Here is a 22239-nt window from a genome sequence, read left to right as displayed (position 1 = left end):
GTCTCCAGGTGGGGGTATGTGAGAGGCAACCAGTAGATGTATCTCTCACACATTTATGTTTTTCTCCCTTTCTTTCTCCCTCCCTTCCCCTCTCTCTAAAAATAAATAAGTAAAATCTTTAAAAGAAAAACATAAATGTGAAAAGTCTTTACTTTCAGCAGTGTCCATTCTTTCATACAAAGCATATTTTTGTAGTTATTAGGTAGCCAACATCGTGCCAGACCTTGTGTGGACTGCATATAAACATAAAATAATTTCTATCTTCAAAGTTTAAGCTTTGAGTTGTGCTGCTGCAAATGACAGCTAAGGTCATTCAGCCCTTCTGCTTCCTTGGAGCTTCTTTTTCTCAAGAGGTATCTCCTTTTCTAGAAAAGACACTGAGGGCCAAGAAGCTGAGCAGAGCTTTTAATAGCCTTGTAGGACTAGCAGGAAAAAAAATGGAATTGAAGGCAAAGGAGTGGGAGCCCTGGTAAACTTCCTCAGGCTTTGGGACCCCATGGGGATACAGTTTAGAATGGTGAATTAGAAATAGACTTCAGTAGTACCATGGAGACCAAAGTCTACCTTTAAATGATCTTAATTTCTAATTGGATTAAGGTGATCTAGAATAGTTACTGGTGAGAAGCAAATTTACATCATCTTTAGTGGAACATACTATTGTCCTAGGCCCAATTTCTCTCTCTCTCTCCTCCTTATCCCCCCATCTTACCCGCCCCCACCTTTTATTCTTTTATATATACAGTGCTTGTTCGAAAAACAACGGACTCACTGGAGACCCATGTAATGGTTATCAGACAAACTTTATGTTTAGTATGTTTATGAAATCAAATAGTAATAACAACTGAAAACTATAAAAAAGAATCAAAGAACTTAAAATGGATCAAAGATGTAAATGGAAGAGCTAAAACTCTTAGAAGAAAACATACGTATAAATCTTTGTGACCTTGGATTAGATAAAGGTTTCTTAGATATGACACCAAAGCCTAAGCAACAAAAGAATATATAAATTGAACTTTATCAAAATTATAAACTTCTCTATTTCAAAGGACACTATTATAAAATGAAAAGACAACCTATAGAATGGGAGAAAATATTTTCAAATCATTTATCTGATAAGTACCTAGTGTTTAGAATATATAAAGAACTCTTGAGACTTCCGCCAAGATGGAGGCATAGGTGGAAACACTGTGCCTTCTCCCACAACCAAGTTTGGATACAACGAAAGTTTTGGAGAACTAAGACACACCCAGAGACCAGAAAACCGAATTATGCGGAAGTCCAACAGGTACGAACCGTTCAACAGGGACGGTAAGAGAGGCAGAGCCAGCAGCGGAGCAGGGTCGGGAAGGACAGACCTAGGAGCGCAGGCAGCCTGGACCTAGTCGGGGTGCGGGGCAGACTGACCAAGGTCGCGCATTCCCACGCAGTGAGATGGACCACGCAGGCCCCAGGGGGCAAACCCAGTGGTGGAGGGCTGACAGCGGTGGCACACTCGCGTGCAGTGGAGCGGGGCGCGTGGCCCTGGTGACGGTGGTGGCTGCGGTGCTGGGTGGGGGTTGCGGAGGCGGCCGCCGGAGGGAAGCCATTGTCCCTCTTTGACCCCGCCCCCACATACAACGTCACAACCCAGCGACTGAGTTGCCCTGCTCTGGTGAAAACCTAGGGCTCCGTTCCTGCTACTTAACAGGCACAAATAGCCCAAAGGATGGCTCAAGAAGAACTCAAAGTCCCAGAGCCAATAACTCTAAGCGACCAACAGATTGCCAGCCTCTCAGAAGCCCAATTTAAAACACTATTTATCAGGATGCTCACAGAATTGGTAGAGTACAGTCACAAATTAGAGGAACTTAGTCACAAATTAGAGGAACATATGAAGGCTAAACTAATTGAAATGAAGGGAGAGGTCCAGGAAACCAATAGCGATGGAAAGGAAAATGGGACTCAAATCAAGGGAGTGGACCAGAAGGAAGAACGAAACATCCAACCAGAAAATAGTAAAGAAACAAGAATTCAAAAAAATGAGGAGAGGCTTAGGAACCTCCAGGACATCTTTAAACGTTCCAACATCCGGATTATAGGGGTACCAGAAGGGGGAAAGAAACAGCCACGAGTGGAAAATGTATTTGAACAAATAATAAAGGAGAACTTCCCCAGTCTGGCAAAGGAAATAGACTTCCAGGAAATCCAGGAAGCTCAGAGAGTGCCAAAGAAGTTGGACCCAAGAAGGAACACACCAAGGCACATCATAATTACATTAGCCAAGACTAAAATGAAGGAGAGAATCCTAGAAGCAGCAAGGGATAAGGGGACAGTCACCTACAAAGGAGTACCCATCAGACTGTCAGCGGATTTCTCAAAAGAGACCTTACAGGCAAGAAGGGGCTGGAAAGAAGTATTCCAAGTCATGAAATCCAAAGACCTACAGCCAAGATTGCTTTATCCAGCAAAACTTTCATTTAGAATGGAAGGACAGATAAAGTGCTTCTCAGATAAGGTCAAGTTCAAGGAGTTCATCATCACCAAGCCCTTATTATATGAAATGCTAAAGGGACTTATATAAGAAAAAGAAGATGAAAAATATGAACAGTGAAAGGACAGCAAACACACAGTTATTAACAACCACACCTAAAACAAAAGCAAACCAAGAGGACAGCTAGATCAGGAGTGGAACCATAGAAATGAAGAACACATGGAGGGTTAGAAACAGGGGAGTGGGAGGAGGAGAAGGGGGGAGAAGGCACAGAAAATAGCATAGATGGTAGGTAGAAAATAGATAGGGGGGAGGACAAGAATAGTGGGGGAAATATAGAATCTAAAGAAGTTGAGACACATGGTTATAAACTAAGGGGGGAGAAGGGTGGGGGAGGGAGTGTGCGGGTGGAGGGGAATGAAGGGGGGAATAGAACAACTGTAATGGTATAATCAATAAACTATATTAAAAATAAATAAATAAATAAATAAATAAATAAAAAGAACTCTTACATTTTTGTAACAAAAGACAAACAACCCAGTTACAAAGAAAAAAACTTATACAAACGGCCCAACACGCACATGAAAAGACACTCAATGTTACTGGTCATTAGAGAATGGCGAATTAAAATCACAACAAAATACCATTTGCTACCCACTAGGACAGCTATAATTAGAAAAGAAAAACAAGAAAAGTGTTGGTAGGAAAATCAGAACCCTCATATGGTGCTGGTGGGATTGTAAAATGATGTAGATGCTCTCAAAAACAGTTCGGTGATTCCTTAAAAACTTAGGCAACTTATGCAAAAACTTAAGCATAGAGTTACTCAATGAATGACCCAACAAATTTCACTCCTAGAGCCATACCCAAGAGAATCAGAAATATGCCCAGACAACAACTTATACATGAATGTTTATAGCAGCACTATTCATAATAACCAAAAAGTGGAAACATCCAAATATTCATCAACTGATTAATGTATAAACAAAGTGTGGCATAGTCATGCAAAAAGTATTATTAAACCATAAAAAGAAAGTACTAATACATGTTACAACATGGACAGACTTTGAAAACTGTATGCTAAGTAGAAGTCAGACACATACTGTATGATTCTGTTTATAGGACATCTCCAAAATGGGTGATTCCATTGAAACAGAAAGTAGATTAGCGGTTGGAGTGACTACTAATAAGTATAAGGTTTCTTTTTGGGGTGATGAAATATTCTGGAATTAGATAGTGGTATTTGTGGCACAACCTAGAGAATATACTAGAAATGCCTGAATTATATACTTTAATATGGTGAATTATATAGGATGGGAATTTCTCCATATTAAAAGGAGAATCAAACAGAAATTTTAGTACTAAAATATATAGTAACTTTAATAAAGAGCTCAATGTGTAGATTAAATATCAGATTAGGCAAAACTGAATAAAAAATTAATGAACTCAAAGGTAGGATTTTGGTACTCAGATTGTCCCAGATTTGGCCAGTGGGAGCTCCTTCAAGCTGGCACCTTGGCCTGCCATTCTTTAAACACATCCTTACTTCTGGCACAAGGTGGTCCAGGCTTACTCTCCCATTTACTCTTAGCAAAATGGGACCCAGCCATTTTGCTAAGTACCCTTTTCCTTTGCAGTGGGAAATGATAGTAAAACTGGAGATCTGCAAACTAGGCGTGCTCATTGCCATGGAGGCATCATTGCTCATGTCTTTTCAGTAAACAGACTGAGTAAATTTCCATTTTTGATGATGAGATAGCCAACCTATCAGATGCAGAATTCAAAACACTGGTGATCAGGATGTTTACAGAAATGGTTGAGTACAGTTGCAAAATAGAGGTAGAAGTGAAGGCTATGCAAAGTGAAATAAAGGAAAATGTACAGGGAACCAAAAGTGAAGGGAAGGAAACCGGTACTCAAATTAATACTTTGGAGCAGAAGGAAGAAATAAACACCCAACTTGAACAGAATGAAGAAACAAGAATTCAAAAAAATGAGGAGATGCTTAGAACCTCCAAGATAACTTTAAATGTTCCAACATCTGAATCATAGGGGTGCCAGAAGGAGAAGAGAAAGAGTAAGAAATGGGAAACTAATTTGAAAACGTAATGAAGAACTTCCCTAATCTGGCAAAGGAAATAGACCTCCAGGAAGTCCAGGAAGCTCAGAGAGTCCCAAAGAAGTTGGACCCAAGGAGTAACACACAAGGCACATCATAATTACGTTACCCAAGATTAAAGAGAAGAAGAGAATCCTAGAAGCAGCGAGAGAGGAGACAGTTACCTACAAAGGAGTGCCCATAAGACCATCAGCTGATTTCTCAAAAGAAACCTTACAGGCAAGAAGGGGCTAGAAAGAAGTATTTGAAGTCATGAAAGGCAAGGACCTACATCCAAGATTACTCTATCCAGCAAAGCTTTCATTTAGAATGGAAGGGCAGATAAAGTGCTTCCCAGATAAGGGCAAGTTAAAGGAGTTCATCATCACCCAGCCGTTTTTATATGAAATGTTAAAGGGACTTATCTAAGAAAAAGATAAAAAATACAGATAGCAAAATGACAACAAACTCATAACTATCAACAACCAAACCTAAAAAAAACAAACAAAAACAAATTAGGCAAACAACTAGAATAGGAACAGATTCACAGAAATAGAGATCACATGGAGGGTTATCAGCGGAGGGGTAGGGGGGGATGGGGACAAAGGTACAAGGAATAAGAAGCATAAATGGTAGGTACAAAATAGACAGGAGAAGGTTAAAACTGGTACAGGAAATGGAGAAGCCAAAGAACTTATATGTGTGACCAATGGATGTGAACTAAGTGGGGGAATGCTGGTGGGAGGGGAGTTACAGGGCAGAGGGGAATAAAAGGGAGAAAAAAATAGGACAAGTATAATAGCATAATCAATAAAATATATTTTAAAAAAGAGCCCTTGCTGGTGTAGCTCAGTGGATTGAGCATGGGCTTGCGAACCAAATAAAAAAAGAAATAGGATATTCACATAACTTCACATAATCTCTTCACAGGTTAGTTACTTAATGTAAAAGGGAAAATAATAACTTTACAGTAGAGAAACTTGGAGGGCATGTCTAGGTCTTGGTGACCCAAGTTAACATCACTAATCTGGGGACAAGTTACTATTGCCTGCTCCCTGATAAGATCAATGAGAAGAGCACAGCATCACTTCTGAGATATTCCTACCATTTTTCCATAACCTAAATCAAATGAAGTATCAGACAAACCCGAATAGAGGGACACTCTACAAAATAACTGGCCCCAATTCTTCAAAATGTCCACGTTGAGAGGACAAAGAGAGACTAAGACTGATCCAGGTGAAGGGGGGCTAAAGAGACATGACAACTAAAAGACGACAGGTGATCTAGGATTGGATCCTGAACCCGAAAACATTTTACTACAAGGACAAGTAGAACAGTGGCTAAAGTCTGAGTAAAGTCTGTGGGTTGGGGAAAAAATCTAATGTTGGGCTTTTAAGCATACAGGGATGGGCAAATGCAGGTTTAGAGTTATTCTTATGGGAAAATACAAATTAGTATATATTAATACAAGAATGAACTCTGTTTCCCCTTGTCATGACTGTAAACCTACTTTTTCCCACCCCCATATGTAAAATTAATGTAAATGGCAACAATAAAATCTGTGTCTAAATGAGATTCAGAAAATAGGTGTAAGGGTATTATCCAGATAGTGGTAGAGAGTGTTAATTTATATTTGACTTGGGCAAGTGGAGGATATATGTTGTAATTTAAGGTTATCACTAGAGAAATAGTATCTCCAAATAGTCTACGAGAAGGGGAAACTGCAGGGGTGTGGATCACTGCCGCAGCTTCAGGGAGTCCGGGGTGGAGGAGAGTCAGGCTGATGAGGGAAAGGGAGGGGTAGCACAGGAGGTTATTTTGGTGGGTGATGGAGCTGTTCTGTGTCTTCATTACGGTGGTGGCTGCAGACTCTGTGTTTGTCTAAACATATAGAATATACTAAAAAGAATGACTTTCACTGAACTTTTTAAAGTGTCAGGAAAAAAGGTTAAAAATTAGAGGGAAAGGGACTGCAGAGACAGGTAGAACAAATAACATATAGCCAGTGGATGAATTTAAACCTAAATTTATCACTAATGACAAGTGTAAGTAGGATCATGGAAAATGAGAAAACAGCCCCGGCTGGTGTAGCTCAGTGGATTGAGCAAACCAAAGGATCACAGTTCGATTCCCAGTCAGGGCACTTGCCTGGGTTGCAGGCCACTTCCTAGCAGGGGGCGCATGAGAGGCAACCATACATTGATGTTTCTCTCCCTCTCTCCTTCCCTTCCCCTCTAAAGATAAATAAAATCTTTAAAAAATAAGCAAAGAAAATGAGAAAACAGATTATAAGATAGATTTTAAATTTTAAAGTGAAGTGTATGTTGCTTATAAGGAAGAGACACACGTTGAATATAAGGATATAGAAAAGTTCAAATCAAAAGGATGGAAAGAGACCTCTGATCAAGTCAGACCAAGTAGGTTTTAATGTAAAAAGTATCATTTGTGGTAAAGAGGGATACGTTATAATAATTAAAGATTTGGGTTACCAGAAAGTGATATATACTTAAGAACAAAATTCTAAATAATGTACATTAAAAATGGGTAGAGTTAAGAGAAATAGACAATCATCAACCTCACTGGGAGATTTAATACACCTGCTTTAGTGGTTGATTAAACAACTAGACAAAAAAAAAAGATTGTTTGCCTAAATAACATACATGGTCACTGTGCCTAACAACTACAGCCAGATACACATCCTTTTCAAGTGTACCTGAAGCATTTAAAAAGCCCGAATTGAAGAGGAAACATCGAAGCTCTTGGGTGGGAAGTGAAAGCTGGAGATTGGAAAACGCCAGTTCCAAACTGAGGGTTTTTCTTCCCACACTTCAGTGATTTTTCACTGGAGATGAAATACTAGCAAGAAGGAAAGGTGCCTTTCTACAAGGATACAGACTTTTTTTAACTGTATGTGGACCTTGACTGGGGGGAGGGGCTGCACACTGCACATGTGGACAATAGTGTGGACAAGGACAGAAGGACACAGACCACCACTGTAGCTGAAGAAAGCTCCCCTGACTGACTCAGAGCTCCACCCCAGCCCCAGAGAAATGCATTCTAATTCTCTGCCAGTGAAGAACTCCACCCAGTCTCCTAGAATTGGCTTTATGCTCTTCTTGGGTCCAACTCAGGCACCTGGAGTGTCAAGAATATGCTCTCTCCATCACTGAACCTTCCGGGAGCTCTTTTTCTTCCTTGACAGTGGGATCCTAAAGCTACTGCAAAAGTACCAAAACTACACAGATCCTTCACTCTTCACTGAATTGACTTTGCTGCTGGGTTCCTCTTTCTTAAAGTATTTAATCAGCAATTTCCCCAGTGCCCTCGGCATTTCCGGACCAGTGCTGCTGACTCTAACTTTCTCCCAGGCCACCCTCCTGTCTGTGCTTATGCTGCCAACTTTCAGATGAGCTCTTTTAACTCCCGTTCCCCGTTCTCCTCCCAGCCATCTGGGAGCCACACGGGCATTCTTCTCATCCCCAGCTCCTGGTATTCTTTATTGTAGGAAGGCATGTGCTTGCAAGATCCTTATCGTCTGGCTCTGTTTTTATTTTCCCCCTTGCCTAGTTTCAAACCATTGATTGTTTTTCCTCCAGAGTTCATTTTACAACTGCTGAGAGATTTGTGCTCTCATGTTGCCTGTTTGCCTTTGTGTCTTTTGTCTTCTGGGCCCCAGTCTCCCTACGGTGCCACAGTTGTTTAGACATCATTTCTATGCCTTTAGTGTCCTGCCTGGGAGATGGGTGAGCACTCATCTTTAAAATAACCGGCAAGAAATGGTTGGGCACAAGAGATCAGGACCTAAAGACTGCCATGGAAATCATTATCCAAAAGAGCTAGAGATAGAAATTGGCCAAGAAAAGGATCACAGTGGTGATTTAAGAAATGAAGCCTCAGACTTGATTCTCTCTCCTTTTAAGAGATGTTGTTTTCAACTTATTTTCTTAGTATTAGAAATGACCATTTCAGGAGATTGTAACAACCATGGTGGAACATTCTGATTGTGAAAGGATTGTGTTCTAGACTGTGCTATCTGTGGCCTTGGGAGACCCCCCCAGCTTTTTCCTGCCCCAGCCCAGTGGGACTCAGTCTTGTTCGAATTGAGTGTTTCCCTGACAAGAGGCTCAGGTCAGTGCTAACAGAGCACGAGAGTCCAGGGAAGACAAGAGATGAATCCATGGGATTCACTGTCATGCCATAGAATGGATTTTCTCCCACTAGCATCATGGTGGGTTATCAAGTCTGACTACTCGTATATTCCAGAACTTCTGGTAAAACCTTAAGGAAATGGCTTTCAGAAACAAATGTCCGAGCAGAGAAAGCTCATGGATTTCATTAAACCAGAACTTGGTAATGGGCAGTCTTTGTTTTCACTGACCTAGTCTGTAGGGAGCTCTCACCTCTAGTCATGCAAAGTATGAACTCCATTGAACCAAGGCCCCAGTTGTGCAGCTGAGAAGGATCTGTTCTGTTTAATCTACTTGGAGGGATGGAAAGAAATTCTATCCTCCCTATTTTCCTTCTGTACCTCCTCCCACCTACCCAATTTCCTCCTTTCTGCTAAACACCTACTGGTTTTGTTTGTTTTTGCCTTTTTTTTTCCTTAGGAAAACTACATATTTCTTAGAGACTTATTACTGAACTTGGGGAAGAAAATAGGTTGTGCAGCAGCAGGCATAAGGAAAAACAGATTCTTATTTTCTGAAGATCAACCTTAAATCCCTCCATCGGAGGGATTTAGCTACAGTTTTGCATGGGCGTTAGCTCCTGGTGACCTTCCATGAGATCATGAACGTGTTTTGAAGCAGCACAGCGTGGTGAAAAGAGCACTCCAGTGGTACTGAAAGGTCTGGGTTCTAACATCAATAATGACTAACACTTACTGAGCATACTAGGTGCTAGGTTCTGTTTTAAATAGTTTACACGGATTACCTTATTATTACCCTGTTTTATAGACGTGAAGCTGAGGAATAGAGTGGTTAAATAATTTACCCAAAGTCATACGATTGGGGAATGGAAGCAGGATTCAAATCCTATTCTAGCACCTGCATGTTTTACCCTCTTCTAATACTGCATGTGGTCCTAGACAGGGTTCAGGGGTGTCCAACCCGCAGCCTGTGGGCCACATGCAGCCCAGGACAGCTATGAAGGAAGCCCAACACAAAATCATAAATTTACTTAGAACCTTCTTTTTTTGTTCATCAGTTTTCATTAGCGTTTGTATATTTAATGTGTGGTCCAAGACAGCTCTTCTTCTCGCAGTGTGACCCAGAAATACCAAAAGGTTGGACACCCCTGGTACTGAATAGCTGTGTGACCCTGGACAAGTCATTTCGGCTTTTTAGGCTCATCTGTGAACTATAACCTGAGGGGAGTTCATGGGGATAACTTCATGGAGTTTTCACTCTTAATAATGTATGTAAAGAAAACACAGCTGTATTGTTCTATTCTTGTTGGTATGTGAAAGCTCAGTGTCTGTACTAAAATGGATCTAATTGATTCAACAACTAATTATTTTATGGCTACTATGTCTTCAGCAGTGGTCTAGGTGCATGAAAGACAGAAAGATGCTTTAAAAGTTACAGTCCGTCTTTTATTTGTTTTAGTTAGATGACTTCCTATCTTACTAGCTTTGGAATTTGCTTTCTTTTTTCCTTTCTTTTTTAATTTTTGTGACTGAGTTCTTCAGATAATTAAACAGGAATCTAATTGTGAAACCAGTTATGTTTCAGAAGGTGAATTCTGAGACAGGTATTGGATTTCACACTGGGTCAGAGTCCTGACATTTTCTTTAAAAATATAACTTGTCACAGGAAGAGTTTAACTACGCCCATTCCCTTTGTATTTTAAAGATTTCATGTATTTATTTTTAGAGAAGAAGGGAAGGAGAAAGAGAAAGAAAAACCTGTGAGATTGATCAGTTGCCTTTCACACACACCCCAGCTGGGGACCTGGCCAGCAACCCAGTCTGGTGCCAAGATTGGGAATCAAACCTGTGACCTTCCAGTTCGCAGACTAGCGCTCAATCCACTGAGCCACACTAGCCAAGGCACCTGTTCCCTTTTGAGTAAAGGAGTTATAGGTGAGATTAACTTATGGTGCTGACAAGCTCAAGGCATTCTTTAAAAATGAAATGTGACTGCTTTTATACAAGGTAGTATCATTATAACCTGCAATATCTATTAGTAACTTAGAAAGTCAAATTCAAAGAAAAAAGATTTGCTATATAATAGCTAGATTTTTTTTAAATCAAATTTTCTTTCTGGCAAACTAGACTGTGGAAACATCTTGGCAGAGATAGGAAAAGAATTTATTTTTGAACTAGAAAACTAACTTAAGAAATTCCATTTCTGGTAATGACTGAGACTGGAAGAGTTGTATCCTCGGACATCAGATTAATATCCGTCTTTCTCAGTAGATTGTAAACTTTTAAACTGTCTGTTTCGCATACTGCTATATTTCTAGTCAAACCACCAGTGCTGTACACAATAGATGTTCTGTTTGCCAACAAACTCTTTATTGCTCGCTCCTTAAAACCCAGCAGTCCCCCCTTGCCAAGATCTAGTGATGGAACCTGCCTCTGTCACCTTGAAAGGGCATGCTGTTTAGCACCTGTCTTGGTTGGTGGGGTCCGGTCCTTAGCCCATTATTTTCTTTATTAATTCCACAATTATAGTGTACCTAGTCTTTGAAAACATGTGTATGACTCATTAATTAATTGTAAAGTGAACTTGGTAGTTATGATTAACAAGAAAGTAGAAAAGGATAGGAAATATCAGAATGCACTGCACATAATAAGTACTATTGTAAACACGTTATACTGGATTGCAGTTTTAAAAAGATATCTTTTGAAATCCTGCTCTAATAAAAAGCAAAAACACTTCAGGTATCCCTCTTGTGGCAGTTCCCAGCCTACATCTCTATACAAAATTTGTAATCAGTATATTTGTATTTTATACTCCTTTGGGCTCCCAGGTTATAAAGCCATAGCTGTGGCACAGCTTTCCTAGAACCATCGTGTGGTATCGTAATCAGCGAGTGAAGGCCACATAGAGAATCCTTCTACATAAACACAAGTAGTGTGGCCAAGGGGAAACCCGGAAGACCTTCCTGGGCTCTGAGCTCCAGGATCACTACCCCCACCCCCTGACGGCCTCACACTGTACCACCTGTTTTGATACACTGAGTTGGGTCGGGGAGAGAACAGCGCCCACCGCCACCTAGCACTGGCCCTGGTACAAAACAGCTGCTCCTTTTAGCCCTGCCCTCCCCACCAAAAGCAGTTCAGGCAAATCTCCAGCTCATGAAAGTTGGCCTCTTTGAAGTGGTAAGTGAGTGCCCCTGAAGTAGAGGGTCACTCTGCATCTGGTGGTGCTTCAGCTGCCAGAGGTTCATGTGGGGCTCATGTCCTTTCCCTCTGAAATCTATAAATGTAAATTCAGTGTCAAACTGTTTTTTTTTTAACAGTTGGTCTCAGAAGTGTCTTTGGATTGGGGAAGGTGTGCTAGCACTGATGGAGGGAGATCTCTGCCCTTGAAATTTTTTTTTTTTTTTTTTGAAAATTGCTGACATGGGCTCATGGACAGAGAACTAGATGACCCTGTCTCTACCTGCTGACAGACTCAGCCTTGGGACTGGGCTGAAATGAGCTCTCACCACATGGTGGAGATATGCCTTCCCCTTGTTGTTTTTTTTTTTTCTTTCATACAAATAGGGAGTATTGTTGTGCCTGTCGGATCATACAGCTTTGTAGTATCTCCCTGATGAGGACTGGTTTTAAAACCTTCCTGTAATCAGTGTTCTTTGGGAACTGCTAATAGACAAACCCATCTAAGCTCAGGAAGTTGTAGTGAGGCTAAGATGAGTGACCAGCCTAGTGTCCTGGCAGCCCAGACCATGTAGCCTCATGCCTCCTTCCATTTCTGTTGCTCTGTCCTTTTGGTGAATGAGAAGGCTTTGCAATGTTAGCCTTGCAGAAATGAGGCTGAGCATTTCAGTTCTGTCGTTCTGTGCTGTTATCTGGTGGAAAAGGAGGATTCCCTACCATTTTGTAAGCACATAGCTGGCAGGAGCTGTTGCAATCTCACTGCCTTCTGATCAGCCCCACCACCACAACAGGCAGAGTGGGGGCCCCTGAGAAACACACTCTGGCCAAAGGGTTGTGGTGAGTTTCAAAATAAGAGATCCCTGCCTGAGCACACCATTGCACTTCCTATCCCATAGGACCAGCTTTGTTCAATTGTGTCACATCTCTTTTCTAAATTTAGGCATCTTTTTTTTAAAGCAAAGATTACTATGCAAACATTTAAGAGAAAAACTTTGCCCGAAGTAATTTTTTCCCTCAACTTCTAGTTGGTTTCCTGCAATATTTAGATGACTCATTCTCTTCCAAGAAATTTTAAAGAAGAGATGCGGGCTGTGTGATAGCACACAAAGACTGCTCTGTAAATTTTCTTTCTTTCCTGCCTAGAAACCCCTTGCTTTTTTAACAGAGAAGGGAAAGGCTCTATAGTCTTCAGTCATGTACATGGTCTCAGCAGGTCTCATTTATTCCTGTTGTTCCCAGGAATAAATGTCCCCCTTGTCTTTGGGTGGGGTCCCCTTATAGTTCCTCAGTTCTGACAACCCCGTCAGAGCAGCCAGCACGGAAGCCCTTCCTGGGACACTGGGGCCATGCTTGCCACCAAAGGCACACAGTTAAGGTTTCTGAAATAGAAAATGGATGTCCTTTTTCATCTGTGAAAGGAGAAGTGCTGGCTATTTCCTGCCTCTCTGTGAGTCAGAATTGCTCTGGATTGCTGAGGGCTGGCTGGCGGCTTTATCGGACACTTTAATTGTGCTACCTACACGTGTGTCCCTGGTCCAGCCCTCAGCCAGAGGGGAGCCTGAAGTCAGGATCCCCTTCAGCAGCCTGTTCAAATAAACAGGGATAATAGTTGAGCTGGTCCTTTTCCAGCTAATCAGTAGTACATGAAAGGAAACATCTGCCTGGGCTTAATTGCTGTTTTATTGGTTATGTTTTTTCTCCCCACCCTATCCCCTCCTCTGGGGGCTGAGTTATTTATGCCATGGGTAAGCAACAAGGTAGAGGACTGGGAGCCTTCTCCTGTGATCTCTGCCATTTAGTAAGGCGGTGGTAAAGGAGGGTGGGAGACGGGCTTGGAAGGACACATGGTTACTTTCTGGCCTTAATGCTGACTCTGGGGCTGGTTGGTCAGTCATTTTGCTTCCCTTCACCTCCTTGGACCTCTGCTGCTTCAGTGGAGCTCAGCTGTCCTTGCAGTGGGAAGGAGAGGCTGGTGTGTGAGCTCCTAGGTCAGGTGTGTCAAACTCATTTCATCGGGGGGCCACATCAGCCTTGTGGTTGCCTTCCAAGGGCCAAATGTAATTTTAGGACTGCTTAAATGTAACTACTCCTCCTTCCGGCCAGGATGGAAGCATAGGTGGAAACACTGTACCTCCTCGCACAACCAAAATTAAGGATAACAAAGATTTAGAAACAAAAACACAACCATAATAGACAGCAAATTGAACTGTACAGAAGTCTGACAACCATTCATCCAGACGGGTAAGAGGGGCAGAGTCAGTGGCTGGTGGGGAGGGGTTGCGGCAGGAAAAAGCCATGGCTACCAGGCCTGGGTGCACAGGCAGTGTGGGGCTGACCTCGGTCACACATTCGCACACAGATAAACTAGGCAAAAATGGGCAGCGAGACAGACCGTGCAGCCCAGGGCCCCAGCGACAGGAAATAAAGCCTAAAAGCACCGATTGAAAAGGTGCTGGGAGGGACTCCCAACCTCACAGGAGAGTTCATTGAAGAGACCCACAGGGTCCTAGAATGTACACAAGCCCACCCACCCAGGAACCAGCACCAGAAGGGCCCAATTTACTTGTGGGAAGTGGCAGAGGGAACTGAAATCTGAGATAGAACAGAACGAGCACCATTGCTCCCTCTATGACCCCACCCCCACATACAGCATCACAACCCAGCAATGTGGGTTGCCCCTCCCTGGTGAACACCTAAGGCTCTGCCACTCATACGTAACAGGCGCAACCTGACCAAAAATGGCTCAGACAGAAGAGCAAATCAAAGCCCCAGAGCCAATACTTTTGGATAGCCAACCTATTGGATGCATAGTTCAAAATACTGGTGATCAGGATGCTCACAGAACTGGTTGATTTTAGTCACAAATTAGAGGAACAAATGAAGGCTAAACTAATTGAAACAAAGGGAAATGCACAGGAAATCAATAGTGATGGAAAGAAAACTGGGACACAAATCAATGGATTGGACCAGAAGGAAGAAAGAAACAACCAAACAGAAAAGTATGAAGAAACAAGAATTCAAAAACATGAGGAGACGCTTAAGAACCTCCAGGACATCTTTAAACGTTCCAACATCCAAATTATAGGGGTACCAGAAGAGGAAGAGGAACAGCAACAAGTGGAAAACTTATTTGAACAAATAATAAAGGAGAACTTCCCCAGTCTGGCAAAGGAAATAGACTTCCAGGAAATCCAGGAAGCTCAGAGAGTCCCAAAGAAGTTGGACCCAAGAAGGAACACATGAAGGCATATCATAATTACATTACCAAAGATAAAAATGAAGGAGAGAATCCTAGAAGCAGCAAGGGATAAGGGAACAGTCACCTACAAAGGAGTACCCATCAGACTGTTAGGTGATTTCTCAAAAGAGACCTTACAGGCAAGAAGGGGCTGGAAAGAAGTATTCCAAGTCATGAAAGGCAAGGACCTACATTCAAGATTGCTCTATCCAGGAAAGCTTTCATTTAGAATGGAAGGACAGATAAAGTGCTACTCAGATAAGGTCAAATTCAAGGAGTTCATCATCACCAAGCCTTTATTATATGAAATGTTAAAGGGACTTAGCTAAGAAAAAGAAGATAAAAAAATATGAACAGTGAAAGGACAGCCAACTCACAATTATTAACAACCACACCTAAAACAAAAGCAATCTAAGAGCACAGCTAGATCAGGAGCAGAGCCACAGAAATGGAGATCACATAGAGAGTTAGCAACGGGGGAGTGGGAGGAGGAAGCCGGGAGTGGGGAGGTACAGAGAATAAGTAGTGTGGATGGTGGGGAGAAAATAGACAGGGGGGTGGGGCACGAGTAGTGTGGGAAATGTAAAAGCTAAAGGACTTACGACACATGGACATGAACTAAGGGGGGGGGATGTGGGTGGGAGGGGGTGTGCAGGGTAGAGGGGAGCGAAGGGGGGGAAATGGGACAACTGTAATGGCATAATCAATAAAATATATTTTTAAAATGTGTAACTACTCCTTAACTCAAGCAAGAACTTCGCGCTGCCACAGGGTAGAAACAAGGTGCCGGGCCAGATAAAACAAGTTGGGGGGGCAGATTTGGCCTGAGGGCCTTGTGTTTGCCACCTGTGTCCTAGATGAAACTCATTTCCTCCTGTGGCTTCTTCCAAAGGTTGAGGGGCATTGGAAATGATAAATTGAAGATTGGCCAGATAACCCCTGAAGCCATCCATTTTATAGAGCATCTTGGTCCCTGATTATTTTCCACTCTATGGAGTGAAGCCAACCAGCCATACCCTGAAGTGGGTGGTATTTGAATCTAACACAGAATCAAGAAGCCAGACAAAACATCATAAAGAATCATTGAATGGCAGAGGTTGGATAAGAACTTAAAAAATGTTTGAGCCAAAGACTTTCATTTTATGGAAAGGAAAACACGGGTTTAGAGAGATTAACTGACTTGTCCAAAGTTACTCCTTGATAGTGAAGGAACTGGGAATAGACTTGTGATTGCTAATTCAGGGCTCCTTCCACCTTTTCCACACTACCAGGTGTAAAAATTCATGTCAACTCATGACAGAGATCACATATGTTATATTCCATACTTGATTCCATAATACAAAAATGGCAGAGTATAAACAAAAAATGAAAATGACAGATCAAATTTTTTTTTTTAAAGTTCAGGCTTGCCCTGGATGGTGTGGCTCAGCGGACTGAGCAGCCAGGTTCCCAGTTGGGGGCGTGCAAAAGGCATCCAGTCAGTGTTTCTGTCACACTTTAAAGTTTCTTTCCCTCTCATTCTCCCTCCTAGTCCTCTCTAAAAATAAATAAATAAAATATTTTTAAAATGTATTTTTTAAAAGTTCAGGCCCAGTAGAACCAAAGGACTGCAAATTACAGTAGGGTACCATTTCAAATTGGCAAGATCAAAAAGTGAAATATAGCATTCTTAAAAGTTTCTGGTGGTACTTTAAATGGTACAGTGGCTTTTCAAGGGCAATTTAATGTTATAAGTAGTAGTCTTCGACTCAGCAGTGTTACTTCTAGGAGAAAATAATGAAATGTATGCATAGATTATATATGTAGTAATTTAATACAGCTTGTTCTATCATAAAAATTTGTAAACAAAGTGTCTCAGAATGAGGGGTAGCTACATCAATATAATCTATTATGATGTTATAGAAGAAGAATAATATGTAAGGAAATGTTTACAACATATATTTAAGTGATAAGTTATATGTGTATAATGTAATCCCAATCTCATGAAAATCATAGAAGATTAGAAAAATATATAATAAAATCTAGAATGATGATTTCTTAGTGGGAATTACATTTCCTTTTTTTGAGGTTTCTGCTGTTTTATGTATTACAATAAACTTATTCCTTTTGTAGTCAGGGAAAAAGTAGTCTTAAAGTCACACATCTTGAAAACAGCAAGATCTTCAGCGATTATGTGCCTGACATGCAAGACCTTTATTTGCCTGGGAGCTGAGCAGTGCCAGGGAGTTGTGCTACGCCTTCTAGTAGGAAGGCGTTCTTGGTATCTGATTTCTAGTAGAAAAGAACTAAAAGGAGCTGGTAGAAGGCTCCCTTCTCAGAGGCCCAGTAATGCCCATCAGTTTAATTTCCTGCTCTTTGGGGCCTGGCATGAAACACTCAGTATAGAAGGTGAGGCTCTTCCTCATTATTCTCTTTTTCAATTGTTCTCTCTGGTGTAGTTAGATGCCAGTTCTGAGTGGCAGCAGCAAAGAACCTGAGAGAGCCACCACTACTTAGGATTCACCAGTTGGCAACCCTTTAACATATTATCAGCATTGAGTAACATCATAGCTCATCGCACAACCTGTCTATATTGAGGTACCACTGCCCTTGGCATTTAGGGTTGAGATAGAGCAAGAAAGAGGCCTAATTTCTCCGTGCTTGAAGGTTCCTTTTTAGCTGGGTACTTTGAAGTCCTTGAATTTTTAAAAAAGACTTTATTTATTTATTTTTAGAGAGAAGAGAAGGGAGGGAGAAAGAGGGGGGAGTGAAACATCAGTGTGTGCTCGAACCCCCTACTGAGGGTATGGCCTGCAACCCAGCATGTGCCCTGATTGGGAATTGAACCAGTGACGCTTTGCTTCACCGACCCGTGCTCAGTCCACTTAGCTACACACCAGCCAGGGCCTGAAGTCTTTGGATGTTTATATACTTCTTGTGATCTCATCCTATTTTATACCTTACTTTCCTCCACAGTTCTCAGATGTGCTTGACTACAAGTCTCCAAGAAAAGTTGTTCCACCTGACAACAGTTACTGAGTAGGATTGTGACTGTCAGGCCTGTTCTTTGGGGACTAATTGAAAAATCAAGGCTACAACCCATTTTCCCTCCACATGATTGCCTTTGCTAGGTTCTAGAAGGGGCACATTTCATTTTATTAAAATTCTTTGAGTAATCTGACCATAATTGGGTCTGATCGGAGTGGTTATCTGATTTGCTAGATTAAATAGTGGGCCTTAATTGAGTCTGTGTTATTTGTAGAGCCAGTGCTGCTCTTGCCTTTGTTGCCCCCTCCCTCCTCCTTCTGTTTCCCAATTAACCTTCATTCCTCTTTCCTTGCAGAGTAAAGAAGTCGGCCAGCAGCTCCAAGATGATTTGATGAAGGTCCTGAATGAGCTCTACTCGGTAAATCAGACGGGTTGTCTGGACCTTTAACAAGCAGAGGGAAGCGTTTAGCACTATGTGGCCATAGTGACATCAGCAACAGAACTGAGCTGAGGTTGAGGACAGTGCATGGTCCCCTTTGGGGGTGCCTCCACCCATCTCTTCTTTATACTCTCATTTTCAAACCTGAATGAAGCAAAAACACTTCCTCGAAAAAAAGATCCCCTTTCAACTGTGCCAGCTAGAGACCAGCTGAGGCTTAGGTCACCGGCACAACCGATCCCATTTGCAGCCAACCAGCGACCCCAAACCTAATGGCAAGGAACACAGCCTGCCTTGTACCACTAATACATGTGTGCTGGAAAGGTTTGTGGTTCAAGGTTTTACATCAGTTCTTGGGTTGATCTACCTGTCTAAGACTAGAGTGAGTGCTCTAGAGGGAAGCATAGAGTCCTAAATGCCCATAATATGAGGAACCAGTTCAAATAGAGCTTTACGTTGACTCCCTGGGCTTTCATAAAGGCCAAGCCTCAGTGAAGGGAAGGTTTGGGGGAAAAAAACAGTTCTGAAAGAACTGGCACTTCAAGCACATGATGCCTGTGGCTGATGAGTGTTTCTTTTTTTTTTTTTTAATTTTTAAAAAAAATTTTAAAGATTTTATTTATTTATTTTTAAGAGAGGGAGAAACATCAATGTGTGGTTGTCTCTCGTGTGCCCACTACTGGGAACCTGGCCCCCACAACCCAGGGATGATGAGTGTTTCTTAACACACAAATAGGTGGTGGTGGGTGTTCTTCCCCGAGCCATGTTTCATTAATTATAATTAAAACACACATGCACACCAAAGAAATTCCTGTTGCTGTACAGGAAATATTTCAGTTGTGCAGCTAAAGCCTTTCAGGGTTACCCCATCCTGTTTTGGAGGTGAAATTGATTTCCTGTGTTTACTTGCTTATTTCCTCCCTCCCTTTTTCCCTTCTTTCTTTTTCTTTTTTTTTTCTTTAAATTCACAGGAAGACAGTCAGTGGTCATATGCGTCACAGGCATTTGGGATCAGAGAATTGCATGTTCTTGACCAAAAGTCTAGGTGTGGCCATTTTGTCATGGCAACAGTTAAACAAGTAAATAGGGTAGTCATCAGACTTGTCTCCAGTGACGCTTATTGTGTTTGGAATTTCTGCTCTGTGACTCTTTTGCTCTGAAGCCAAGTAGATAGAGAGTACCCTTTGGTTTCCTTGCCAGGTTTTCATTTCTCTCAAATGAAGTTAAGGCTTATTAGAAGTAGAAGCACATTGACTTGGATCATTTTCAGACTGGATGAGTTTCTTGAACCCTTTGTCTTTTTAATGCTTTACTTCTTTATTTTTAGAGCATCTTCTAGGCACCAAGAAAAGCTATTATCACTCCTTTCTCCTGCAAAGAATGCACTAAGATAGAAAATGACACATGTAGTCATTGTATGAATCCTTCTACTTTCCTGTAAACATCTTGGGCTTCTGCTATATGCTGTTTCTGGGGAGGAGTAGGGTTGATAGCCAGCAAACCCCAAGCTGACTCAAATCTAGCATGCCGCATTCTGCAGTGCAGCAGACAGGAAGTGTGTCTAGGGATCTGTTCGCATTAGCCAGAGTCCGAGGTCTCCTAGTATGCTGAGGTTAAAAATAATAATAAGCCAAGGGTATACTTTGGTTTGGAGTGAGGAAGAAAACCCTGTCACTTGTTCTGTGGGGCGCTCTACAGCCACAGACAATGCAGAGCGTGAACTTCTCCTGCTGGTGTGCAAACCGAGAGCTGGCTGCGTGTGGTATCCCCTGCCATCAGGTGAATTGACACACACTTATAATCTGTCTGAGTCCAAAGTAAAATTTGATGTTTTCCTGTGGTGGGCAATAGGAAGGGGAAAAAGAGAGGACACTGGAAAGTTCCAGGGAAGGCAGTGATTCTCTGGCAGGGTGGCTTTTTACCCCCAAGGGGACATTTGACAATGTCTACAAATGTTTTTGGTTGTCATAGCTTAGGTGGGGGGTGCTGGAGATAAGATTGTGACTAAAATCTTATAATGCACAGGACAGCCTTCTACAACAGAAAATTATGTGCCTAAAATGTCAGCAGTACCAAGATTGAAAAACCCTGGTCCATAAGTAGTGCCTCCTGAATTAGACAGCCCAGATTCTCTCCAGTCTTCCGCTAGCTACATGATCTTGGGGATGCTCTGTGACCCAGGTCTGCACCTGCCATGTGCTGGTGTCTCCACGTCCTGGAAGTAAGGGTTGGGGGTCACCTTCCTGAAATGGCAAACTACAGTTAAAGGCCAAATGACTTTGTAGATTCTGTAGGTCACTAGAAAATTCAGAGAGTAGAATCATACGTTGTTTCTTCTCGAGCGTGAGATAAGCATAGGACTGGTTGGACTTTATAGGGACCAACTATCCCTGTTTGCTGAGGTCTGGAGGGCTTCCAAGGACATGAGACTTTTTCAGTGCAGAACCCTGGAAAGTCCAGGGTAAACCAGGCCCATTGGTCACCCTACATGGGACAGTGGTTTCATCAAGCAGGAACTTGGGACCACTGTATGCTGGGTTTGGGAAGGTACTTGCTGTGTGTTCTCTCTCTGTCTCTCTGTCTCTCTCTCTGGAGTTAAGAAGGGAACATGGGAGGGCTGCTTATAAAGAGCTTCCCCCTTATCTGCTTTTCCAGAAGCCATCTCATTTCAGTGACTGTAGGCAACAAAAGTTTTTTGTAGGCATGAGACAAAGGAAATCAAGGTTATGAGGAACCACCGTCTTCCGTGCTTTTCTTACCTTGCCTCTAATAGCCACAAGTACTTCTTTGGGGGAGGCTGATTGCTGAGGAGTTGATAATTTAAGCACTTTTGAATCTTCATAATCCAAAAACAGGGCCCAGGTGTTCCCAAATAAAGGTGCCTTTAGTAAAGAGGCCTGGACTCCTGGACTCCATAAGTGGCCAGCTGCTCCTCTATACTTAACTCTTTTCTGCCTGAAAGGCCTTTGGTTTCCCTGATTTGGCCTCTGTGTGAGGGGCTGCTTCCCACAGCTGCTACGCAGAGAGCGATCTCAGTGAGCGTTCTCCCCCACATGTCCCCGCCCCACCCCCCATAATTAATGAGCTGGCTAGTTTGGAGGCTATGGCATACATAAGTGGCTTTCATATTCTGACTGATGATCCGGGAATGCCTTTGAAGTCAGAGCTCCCTGCTTCCCAAGAAACTCTGGAATTCTCTGCCTTGGTTGTACTCAGGAGCTGTATCTGGAAAAGGCAGGAAAGTCCCATCCCGTCCCCCTTCCACCAGGAAGGCATATATGTGGGGCCACTAATGCCACATGGATTGGATGAACAGGAAGAGTTGAGGAAGCCCTGAAATTGAGAAAGAAGAGGAGTTGGGACTTGGAGGGTATCAGTGCCCCACAAGTGTTACGGTTCTAAGTATTCCTCCTGATTATAGTCTTCCTGATTTGGTGTAGCAGCTGTCTGCTAGGGAGCCATGACTGGTATTCAGCACCTGCTCCCTTTAAACAATGTCAGTTTGGTAGTCCCCCAACTCTGCTTGCTTGTGTCTGCAGCACTGGGCACTAAGGATACAAAGACAAATAAGAGTTGTTCCTGAACTCAAGGCATTTAGTTTTCATAGAAGAGACAGAAAAATAAAGCAAGAAGTGAAATACATAAGACGTGTCTGCATAGAGGAGGGATGTGAAGTCAGACTGCCTGAAGAGATTCTTGA

The 22239-nt window shown here is 42.2% G+C and overlaps 1 protein-coding gene across 10 annotated transcripts in view; it reads left to right on the top strand.

Moving 5' to 3' along the window:
* SRGAP2 (SLIT-ROBO Rho GTPase activating protein 2) overlaps positions 1-22239 on the top strand; it is a 253602-nt gene that overhangs the window by 156411 nt on the left and 74952 nt on the right. For all 10 annotated transcript variants that reach the window (XM_037067162.1, XM_037067163.1, XM_037067160.1 and 7 more), the window contains exon 5: positions 18456-18518. In XM_037067162.1, the coding sequence (XP_036923057.1) occupies positions 18456-18518 (63 nt within the window). The remainder of the gene's footprint in view (positions 1-18455; positions 18519-22239) is intronic.

This window comes from Sturnira hondurensis, unplaced genomic scaffold (genome assembly GCF_014824575.4).
Source record: "Sturnira hondurensis isolate 20B ecotype Veracruz unplaced genomic scaffold, ASM1482457v3 Scaffold0017082, whole genome shotgun sequence".
NCBI classification, from domain to species: Eukaryota; Metazoa; Chordata; class Mammalia; order Chiroptera; family Phyllostomidae; genus Sturnira; species Sturnira hondurensis.
Note: the sequence above shows the minus strand (reverse complement) of the source record. Positions and strands in the feature narration are given on the sequence as shown.